This window comes from Protobothrops mucrosquamatus, unplaced genomic scaffold (assembly GCF_001527695.2).
Source record: "Protobothrops mucrosquamatus isolate PMUCROS unplaced genomic scaffold, P.Mucros_1.0 scaffold1725, whole genome shotgun sequence".
NCBI classification, from domain to species: Eukaryota; Metazoa; Chordata; class Lepidosauria; order Squamata; family Viperidae; genus Protobothrops; species Protobothrops mucrosquamatus.
The window spans coordinates 122,000-133,045 of record NW_015387872.1 but is presented as its reverse complement, the minus strand read 5'-3'; the positions used below and the strand labels follow the sequence as shown (position 1 = coordinate 133,045).

General features: G+C 41.5%; 2 protein-coding genes across 4 annotated transcripts in view; one reads left to right on the top strand and one right to left on the bottom strand.

Annotated features, from left to right (window-relative positions):
• Positions 1-2,047, top strand: part of LOC107293735 (17-beta-hydroxysteroid dehydrogenase type 6-like) — a 4,941-nt gene extending 2,894 nt beyond the window's left edge. Inside the window, exons 3-4 of one of the 3 annotated variants that reach the window (XM_015822896.1) lie at positions 343-506; positions 1,827-2,047. In XM_015822896.1, coding sequence (XP_015678382.1) covers positions 343-506; positions 1,827-2,047 — 385 coding nt within the window. Of the gene's footprint in view, positions 1-342; positions 519-1,826 lie in introns of all 3 variants that reach the window. The other 2 variants (XM_015822897.1, XM_015822895.1) reach the window with 2 other exon arrangements.
• A 5,100-nt stretch (positions 2,048-7,147) lies between these two features.
• LOC107293731 (retinol dehydrogenase 7-like) overlaps positions 7,148-11,046 on the bottom strand; it is a 19,970-nt gene continuing 16,071 nt past the window's right edge. Inside the window, exon 5 of the mRNA XM_029285451.1 lies at positions 7,148-7,268. Coding sequence (XP_029141284.1) covers positions 7,148-7,268 — 121 coding nt within the window. The remainder of the gene's footprint in view (positions 7,269-11,046) is intronic.

Below are 11,046 nucleotides of genomic sequence, written 5' to 3'. Positions count from 1 at the left end.
AGGACTGGCCTAGGGGGTATTTTAATTGGTTTTAACAAAATTTTAATAGAGCGGCCAATTCAAATATTTATTTTTAATTATTTTAGATTTGTATTTGGTATTTATGTGGGATTGTTTTAAACTGGCTGTAAGCCGCCCTGAGTCCTCCGGGAGAAGGGCGGGGTATAAATGAAATAAATAAATAAATAAAATAAATAAATAAATTTCCATGGCAGGATTGATGTAGAAATGGTATTTTCTCACCAGATTGAAAATGATCAGATTTCTTGAAATCTCTCCTGCTCTGCAAAGGAAGAAGTAGCACCCCCAGGTAGTAACTCTGAACTGATAATTTCTTTCTAGGCGTGAGATCCACTCATTTGGGGTGAAAGTAGCCATAATCGAGCCAGGCTATTTCCGCACATCCATGACTGATATCCAAAAAAATCTTGAGAGCCTGGAGCAACAATGGATCAAAGCCCCAGAGGAAATCAAAGAAAGCTATGGCCAGCCTTACTTCGATGCATGTGAGTCTTTACGTGGGCTTGCAGGCTAATCGGGAGAAGCTTACCAGGAATCAGAAGCTGGGAGGGACTGTTGCTCAGCTTCAATAGCACCCATCATACGGGTGGTGGAAGACCACCCTTTTGTCACATGCATTGAAGTCCATTTTTTGGACTTGGTTGGGTGCCAGTGCTCAGCTGTATCAGCATCTTTGATCTAAGGTTGTCCATTTTTTGTCTGGTTATAAAAAGAAGTGTCCTGCCCACAGCACGGAAAGCAATTGGCACTTAGGTGTGCACTTGGAGGAAGAAGTACAGGAATCCACCAATCAGAGGCCATGTTCACTCAGTTCTGGACAGAAGTCCCAGACATTATGGTGGCCAAAGTGGATGAATGGGTTGAAATCTGGAGGGGATTTTTTAAATAGTCTTAATTTCCAGATGCTTTATAAAGCTGTGGTGAGGCAAATTCTTCCGGGCTATTGGATGAGGAAGTAATACAGCCTGGAGAGTCAGCCAAGAATGTCTTTGAATTTCTCAGTGTCCTAACCCCTGATTTCAAGGCACCAATTGGGACACTCATAGGCTGGACTTTTCTCCTGGTCTGAAAGTCCTCTTCTAAAACACAATTATGCTTTTCCATGCTGAGGTGTAATAACAGAGCTCATGGAGCTTACCTGTGCTTTGATTTTTGTAATAACTCTGGGGAGAGACTGACTTTTCCCGTCTTAGTTGTTTGAGAGTCAGAGAAAGTTGTCCTTAAAGTTAAACGTTATTACTGTTTCATTCATGTAGTATTATGGAGGCTGCTTTATTTATTTATATCAGTGGTTCTCAACCTGTGGGTCGGGACCCCATTTGGGGTCGATCGACCATTTCATGGGGGTCGCCAAGCAAGGCTGTCCGCCATTTTTTTTGTCCGCCATTTTTTCCCCCCTTTTTCAGCGGGTGCCTTACCTCCCTTGGGCTGGGCCAGCTGGTGGTCGGCCTGCTCTGTCTCTGCCGCTTGCCAGCTACGCCTCGGCCGGCGCAGGGGGCGGAACCACACATGCGCGGCGCTCCCGGGCAGGGAAAGTCCTCGACTTACGACCGGTTGGGTAGTCCTCGACTTACGACCGGTTTAGTCCTCGACTTACGACCAGTTTAGTCCTCGACTTACGACCAGTTGGGGTCACGGCATTCAAAAGGTTGAGAACCACTGATTTATATTCTCTTTAGTATTTTGGACCCCACATCTCCATACTGACTTCCTTTCTTTTCCTTCCACTTGCTCTCTCTCCTTTTTCTCTCTCTCTCTCTCCTCTCTCTCTTTCTCTTTCTCTCTCTCTTTCTCTCTCAAAACAGTTCGTGAGGCGATCAAAGACCAACTGGCAACTCGTTGCTGCACAGATCTCTACAAGGTGACTGACTGTATGGAGCATGCTTTGATATCCAAATACCCCTATACACGCTATTCTGCTGGCTGGGACTCCCGGTGGATCTTTGTTCCTCTCTCTTATTTGCCCACTTCCATCGCAGATTTTGTGCTGACTCGATCTTATCCTAAACCTGCTCAGGCTCTGTAAAAGAATGGGGTGGAAAAGTTGGGAGGAAGGAAGTCTATTCCAACTGCCACATTTGGCCAACACATGCAGTTAAAAGTATGCCAGTGTCAGTCTTTCACAAGACCCCCTTATCTTCACCATTTGCAGATCTCCAATGTTTTAGGCATACTGGCATCCGTAGCTTTGTGTGTGTGTCTGGTCTGGAGCCTGCTGAGAATATCTTCAGCTAATTGTAGTTCTCACTTTCTTCATCCAAACTAGCCAAGGTCAGAGAATGCAAGCTAATCATTGTTCGAAGTTTCTCTTCTAAACCTATTCAGTTACCAATATTCTGCCTCTGAACTTCCAATGGTCCATTAATTAATGAATATCCTTTTATCCTTTCTTCGCAAAAATAGCAACTTACTAGTATCTTCCCTTACCCACACATGCTGTCCATGCATTACTATATGTGTATTTGTGTGTGTTTACATTCTGGTAGCCTGATATGAGGATGGCTGCAAGAGAAGATAGTTGTTAAAAGAATAAAAAAAAAATACATTGAAAAGCCTCAAAATGTTTCAGATTATAATTATGAAAGTAGAACAAACCACATAAAGGCAGACCCTGTAACAGTAGCCTAAACACGTGTACAGGAGGTAGTCCTCCACCTATGACTGCAATTGACCCCAAAATTTCTGTTGCTAAGTGAGAGAGTTGTTAAGTGAATTTTGCCCCATTTTACGACCTTTCTTGCCACAGTTGTTAAGTGAATCACTGCAGTTGTTAAATTAGTAACACGTGAATAAGATAAGTTTGGCTGACGTTTTAGTTGCTGCTTGGAATGAGCAAATAGCAGCCTTGGATTGGGATACACCTATGCGGATTCTCCACGTACGTGGAACCCAGAGGGTCTACTCATTTTCGGAAAGACTACAGGAGATGAAGTAGCATAAGAGATACCTAGAGCACCACGGGAGGAAGTCAAAGAGTGAGTCTGACCAAGCACAGATGAAGAACTCCTATTAAGGGCTACATGGTGGTAATAAGGGTGGCATGGTGGAATCTCCAGCTGAAGCGAGGGGAGATGTGAAGAGGGGGCTGGATTTAGAGTCCTTGCACAGCAAAAGGAGTGCAGGCCTTACCTCCCATAGAGTCCCTGAAGTCTTACCTGACTGTTCCTAAGAGAATGAAATCAGTCTGGTGAGAATCAGGAGGCATTGCAGCAATAAAAAGGTCCATTTCGTCAACTATGGAGGCATTGCAGCAATAAAAAGGTCCATTTCGCCCTAGTTTCTTGTGCCTGAGAGGTGATGAAACATACTTATTGCATCCACTGACAATTGCCTGACCATCCCATTTCAGAAAATAAGAAACAGTTGCACTGAAATTTGCAGGATGTTCTGAGGATTATGCAAAGCATCTGCCAAACATTTGCTCAGATCTTCTCAGTGTTTGACTCAAGTTGTACTGGTTTTGTGGAGATAATCGTGGCTAAATCTTATGTGGTTATTTTGGCCTGGTTCAATCTAGTTATTCCTCACGAAGTCGACAAGGTTATTGGGTGATTGAGCTTTGCCACTTGTATATTACACTCACGTCTATCCTGGTTAACCAAGGCTTCCATGGGGATGACAGATAGCTGGGTCCTGTAATGGTATGTGAGAATGACCTGAGTTATTTAGGTATTTACAGTTTTTATAGACAATGCAGTTCAAAACACTCTTGAGTGGGTACAAGAGTTAAAATTCTATAGGCAACAATAGAATAAATCAAAATAATAAAAAAATGACAATAAATTAATCTTCCTTAGGTGAGTGCCAATAAAGATTTAGCTGGCATCGAAGACCTAGTGAAATAAAAGTGTCTTTAATGATCTTGTAAAATCCACGAGGGTTGGAGGTTCACAGACATCTGGGGGCAATGTATGGGGGCCAGTACAAAAATGGTGTAAATGTTATGGACTCCATCTGTAGTCAGTTAACTCGACAAGCCATCAAGGGAGAGAAGAAAAGAGAAAAACAGGAAAATGAGCAAGGACAAACAAAGAACAAAGCTATCTAAAGAACATGGGGATGCAATCCAGTAATTTCAGGTGAAATCAGAAGCTGGCACAATGTGAGATACTGATCATCAGGCAGAAAGCAAAGTGTACAGTAGGTATGCTTAAGTTGCTGATCAAGCCATTTTGGAAACCTCAGCCAGCCACTCCTTCCCTATTGCTTAAGAATTCCTGCAGTATCCAGAGACCTACTAAACCTTCCTCTGACCAACATACTTCAACAACATACTGGTAAAATAAACCCCTGTTGCCTGCCATCCAACATCCACCCTTCTCTGACACTATTTCAACCCCAACCCCCCACTTCAGTTTTGCCTGATGCAATCTCTATTCCAGAATCCCCCTCCTCCCACATCTTGCTCTGGACAGAGTATTATTTTTTTAATTCCATGAAAAACATTTATAGGTAGTCCCCACTTACTAATTGCCTTTTTTAAAGACCATGTCATGTTATGTTGTGAATAGAATATACAACAAATATTCCCAAACTGGCCCAGGATGAAACTCATCCCTATGAGGTGTTTCTGAATTTATTTAGTATTCTATTGTGATTACTCATCCTTCCAATTAAGAATATCTTATCGCTATCTTCTTACTGGGACAGCTGTAAGATATTCTTAGGGTGCCAGTGCTGAAGTAGCGTTTTTATGTTATTTATTTAAAGAACTTAAATGGTAGCCTATCTCACATAATGATCCTAAATCATTCACAACAATCAATAAAAATGATAGAATAGAACCAAGCACCAGACCAACCAAGTTATTAAGTGCCTGATTCAACCAACTTCCTAGCTCAGTGCTTGAGGAAAGATCCAGATCTTCATGGCCTTTTAGAAGACTAAAAGGGTAGGAATCCCCCAAACCTCTGGCAGGAGTCTGTTTTGAAAGATGGGGTAGCTACAGAGACTGAATCTCTCTGATACCTCATCAAGATGAGAGCATTAAAGGGGAGGGATCTGGAGTGCCACCATCCTAACTGCCTAGTGGGACAGGCAGATATTCATGGAGAAAGACAATCTCACAATTAATCTAGCCCTGCACCATGTATAGTTTAAAGGTGATGAGCAGCACCTTGAATTGCACCCGGAAGCAACAGAGAGTCACTGTAGTTCACACAATAGCAGTGTAACTTGGACAAATTTTAACAGAGAGTTAGGCAAAAAGGTATGTGTGGCTGTATTCTGCAATGGTTGCAATTTATGGATGATTTTTCAGGGCAAACCCACGTAGATTGGATTGCAGTAATCCAGTCAGGATTTTCCCTCTCATCTGGACATTATTTAAAGGCAGCCTCAATATGTATAATATTTGTTTGTCACCTACTGTATTCCCATGAAGCAAAATCAGGGACTTCAGTGACTGGAAATGAAGGTGATAGGATGGGGATGAGTAAATGAGGGCTGCAATTTTTATGCTGGTATATGGGTTTTGTTTTTTGTGGGGTTTTTTTTTTTTTGCTGAGTTTAGAATGGGTGGAGAGCACTTAAATTCAGCTGTGGGGAAAGGCATGAAGACAAAACTGAGCAAAATCAAAGACTGAAAATAATGTGACTTATCCCACCAATCAGATCTGCAGTATTCCCAGAAAAATAAGGAAACTAAAAGGAAGGTCACTCAGAACTGTACAACTAACTGCAGCCCAAATTGTTTGGCAGACTAATTTCTAGCTCATGCTTTCTTGCTTGCTAAATTCAAAGATGATCTCACTACATACCCACTTTGCTTCTGGGCAAATGGACTTGGTTTCTCAGGCCTTGTTGATGAGAAGGCCAACAAAGAGCAACAAAGATGATCAGGGAACCGGAGGCTAAAACATATAAGGAACGGTTGCTGAAATTGGGTATGTCTAGTGAGTCTAATGAAAAGAAGGAAGAGGGGTGATATGATAGCAGTGTTCCAATATCTCAGGGGTGCCACAAAGAAGAGGGAGTCAAGCTATTCTCCAAAGCACCTAAAGGCAGGACAAGAAGCAACGGATGGAAACTAAACAAAGAGAGAAGCAATCTAGAACTAAGGAAGAATTTTCTGACAGTTAGAACAATTAGTCAGTGGAACAACCTGCTTTCAGAAGCTGTGAATGCTCCAAAACTGGAAGTTTTTAAGAAGAGACTGGACAGCCATTTGTCTGAAATGGTATAGGGTTTCCTGTCTGAGCAGGGGTTGGACTAGATGACCTCCAAGATCCCTTCCATCATCATCATCATCATCATCATCATCATCATCATCATCATCATCATCACTACTACTACTACTACTACTACTACTACTACTACTACTACTATTACTATTACTACTACTACTACTACTACTACTACTACTACTACTACTACTACTACTACTACTACTACTATTGCCAGATCTGGCATATTTCCAAATGTACCTTGCTTCCTAGAATCACATCAGCCATTTAGGCCATCTACTCCAACACCATCTAAGAAATTCAAATGAAAGCATGCTAGATAAATGCCTCCCTACCCTCTTGTTTTAAAAGTAAACAAGAGGGTAGGAAACAACTTTTGCAAATATTTCTGTTCCTTTACCTCAAAGATTGAAGACTTTTTGTTCTCAAGCAATAAAGTTGGAAATATGCATTATTCTTGTATTGATGAAATGGTCTGCAACCGAACAGTCTGATTGCTCATTTGGACAATTGTAATATAGATAGTCCTCAACTTACAGCCATCTATTTAATGACCCTTCAAAGTTACAATGGCCCTGAAAAAAATGACTTATGATCAGTTTTCACACTTAGTATCATTGCAGAATTCCGATGGTCACATGATTAGAATGTGGGTGCTTGGCAACTGGCATGTATTTATGATAGTTGCGTTGTCCTCTGATCAGGTGATCACCATTTGTAGGCTTCCTTGCAGGCTTTCGACAAGCACAATCAATAGAGGAAGCCACATTTGCTTAATGACCGCATGATACACTTAACAAATGCAGTGTTTCACTTAAGAACTGTGCCAAAATTGGTTGTAAAATGGGGCATAACTCACTTAACAACTGCCCTGCTTAGCAATGGAAATTTTGGGCTCAATTGTAAGTTGAGGACTACCTGTACATTTTCCAGAATGGAATCTACACTGCTTGTGCTGGCTTTGGAAAAACAAAGGTATATATGTAATCTGTTATTGCAGTTGGCAAATAGGTGATAGGCAAGAAGAGGAATTTTGCATCCCAGCCAGCAATGTAACGGGTATGAGGTTAGCGAGATGTCGAAGCATGCTCTATGCAACTGGTGACCAAGCAGAGGCTCTTGTGGCTTTTCTTCACAAGGCTACATGTAAATCTGTAATCTAAGAAATATGAAGAAAAAGTCAGTCAATGGATTATCTGTCTATAATAGTTCTATATTTTATGTAGAAAAAAATATCAGGATTCCAACTCTCTGTTCTGAAAGAATGGCACAATGAGATAGAAGGTGCCAGATACCCTTGTTGTGTACAAACAATGAAGAGCAAATAATAAAAACTCTCTCTTCAGCCCAAAGAGGTAGCTGAAAATATTTATGATACTTTAATAGTGGAATGGCTATGGGATTGGTAAGGACTATCAACTCAAGGTTTGGCCCTATCATGAGGTGAACTGAGATAATCACATCAAGCAGGATGCATTAAGCATCCTGAAAGGGTAGCAAATCACTATTTATCGTGTTATTGTATTTGTACTGTGCAAAAAAGGCTCCCTCTTAGGCCCAGTACTCTTCAATATCTTCATAAATGACTTAGATGAGGGAATAGAAGGGGAACTCATCAAATTGGCAGATGACACTAAACTGGCAGGAATAGTCAACTCCCCGGAAGACAAGCTCAGGATCCAAAAAGATCTTGACAAACTTGAACAATGGACCCTATCCAATAAAATGAATTATAATGAGGAGAAAAGCAAAGTTTTACATTTAGGAGGGAAAAATCAAAGGTTTAAGTACAGATTAGGCAAGACCTGGCTCAAAAATAGTGGTTGTGAGCGGGACCTTGAAGTCCTAATGGATGATTACTTGAATATGATCCAGCAGTGTGCAGCAACAGCCAAAAAAGCTAATACAATCCTGGGTTGTATAAACAGAGGCATAGAATCAAAATCACACGAAGTATTAGTACCGCTTTATAAAACCCTAGTAAAACCACACCTGGAATACTGCAACCAATTTTGGTCACCATACTACAAAAAGGATGTTGAGACTTTGGAAAAAGTTCAGAAAAGAGCAACTAAGATGATCAAAGGCCAGGAGACTAAAACATACAAAGAATGACTGCAGAACTTGGGTTTGGCTAGTCTAAAGAAAAGAAGAAATAGGGGTAACATGATAGCAGTATTCCAGTACTTGAGTGACTGCCACAAAGAAGAGGGATTAAAATTATTCTCCAAAACACCAGAGGGCAGGGCAAGAAACAATGGTTGGAAACTAATCAAAGAGGGAAGCAACCTGGAATTAAGGAGAAACTTCCTAACAGTGAGGATAATTAACCAGTGAAACAGCTTGCCTTCAGAAATTGTGGGTGCTCCATCACTGGAAGTCTTTAAGAAGAGGCTAGACAGTCACTTATCTGTAATGGTATAGGTTCTCCTGCTTGAGCAGGGGACTGGACTAGAAGACCTCCAAGGTCCCTTCCAGCTCTATTCTATTCTAAAAAAGAGAAATATGGGATTTTCTACCGAATCTGGGAAAATATCCTGGCTAGTTTGCACCTGACCATCAGTGAGGGGATGAAAGGCAACAGTTCCTGACTTATTTCAAATAGCCAAATGTCTTGTGTTGACTTTGGTTACCTTTATGGTTTCTGCTCCTGCTGCTTCTGGATAATTCATACACAGACAAAAACCCTTCTAGGTTTCTCCTTTTACTCACAGGCATCCAGGTGTGGTGGTTCATAACACTCTTTCAAAAGATTGGAAGTGAGACTTACTCAGATATTTGCCACCGTTCTCTGAAAGGAAGGAAAGTCCTCCCTTTAGACAAGGATGTTTAGGAAGTGTCCGTTCCACAGGGATGGAGAATCAGGTATGGTCTAGTGTTGACAGTGCTGGCATAGAAACAGGACACTGTGAGTTCTAGTTCTGCCTTAGGTACAAAAGCAGGCTGGGTTACCTTGGGTCAGTCACTCTCTCTCAGCCCAACCCACCTCATAGCGTTGTTGTTGTGGGGAAAATAGGAGGAGGAAGAAGAAGTATTATGTATCTTTGCTGCCTTGACTTACATAAAGTAATAAAGTCAAGGTAAAAATCTAATACGATGGCCCTTTTATGACTTGTGGACTTCAACTCTCAGCCATGCTAGCTCAAGAATTCTGGGAGTTGAAGTCCACAAGTCATAAAAGGGCCATTGTTCCTCACAGGGCTTTTTTTTGTCATAGAATGCCCAGAACGGAGTTCCGGCACCTCTTTTGAATGGAACTTTGTAGGGTAGGCAAGGCGGATTGTATGACGTGTGTGAGTTCCAGCATCTAAAGCACTGGTTCCTCACCTCTGATCTAATAAATAATAAATAAACTTTCAGGGCCCAGTGAAATATAAAGGAAGGCCTTAAGTGGCAAATTCTGAAAAGCAGGTAGCTTTTTAAAGTACTTTTGGATTTTGAAGCTCTCTCAAGCAGGAGACAAAAAACAAGATCAGAAGTAGGAACAAAAAGGGCCATGCATAAAATGAAAAATGGAGTGTGCTTCAAGATGAAAGCAAAGCTCTCCTGGGAATTTTCAATCCTAACAGCATTCCTTCAAACAGCTGGTTTGTCAGAACAATGCCTGAAACATTTCAACTGTTGCTTCAGCTCTAAGGAAACAGTTAGGGCTCAGCCCAAGAATCTTGACCTCTTGTTGTTTGACCTCAGGGCCACAAGAATACATAGAGTAGCAGTTCATGCCTAATGCAATTTCCCAACCAACAGCCCCCCCCCCCCCAAAGCTCTGAAGAGTGACCGTTTTAAATGAGGCCATTGTGACACACATTTTACCTTGGATACAATCTGGCTCTCTCTCTCGCTCAACCTTGGGTTTCTGCCATGGTAGGGTTTGCTGTCTGCTAACACCTATTGGCTACCATGATGCTGAGGGCATGTCCATTCTGTTTTGGCTCCTGGGCACTGATTTCCAAGATCACTTTAACTTGGTAGCAAGGGAGATGGGATGCACGATTTCTGCAGAGACATCTTCCTGGATAATGCATTTTCACAAACGGGTGTCCTTCAGATTTCCCACTGATTCTGCTGATATTTCATGTGTCTTTTTAATACTTTTTATCGGTCCTACTATTTTTATGACCTCTGACAAGATGAAGACGGGACCAGTCTCATGCAGCTGTAATTTTATGACAGTTTGTGCAAGGCATTGTGATTTAGGTCCTCCTTGAGGTGTACATGGTTTTGGTGTAAGAGGGTCGGTAGGGATGATTGTTATTAATATGTACATGCCAATCACAACTGCCCCATTCTGGAAAGCTTCTTTAGTGTGTCTATTGCCTTGAATATTTGCTTTGTTCACAGAGGCTTGAAAATAGATGAAAAGGAAACTTTTATCTACAACGTATGGAATGCTTTCCTGCCCGTTATGGTTCCTAAAAGGGAGGCTTTTCTTGAAGGTTAAGACTTATGGCAAATCATTGGCAATACATTTGAAAAAGGAAAATTTAAAATACAAGAAAACTCATGTTGCTTAGCCAGTGCAACAGTACTACAAAACTATATTTCAAGTACTAAAAAGTCAATACTGGGTGGTTCTCAAGAGAATTATTTTTTTTTGCCAAAGTCATTCAGAACTGTAAAACTGACTCTAGTCCAAATGGTTTGGCAGACTCATTTAGCCATTGAACTGCTGTCCTGCAGCCTCTGCCTGGCCCGTGCTTTCTTCCTTGCTAAGCTCAAAGACTATCTCACCACACCCCACTTGGCTTCTGGGCAAAAGGACTAGCTTTCTCAGGTGGTTCCTGGCCTTGTTGATGATGTAACAGTCTGGAATATTATTGCAAAAGGTACCTCCCTTCCC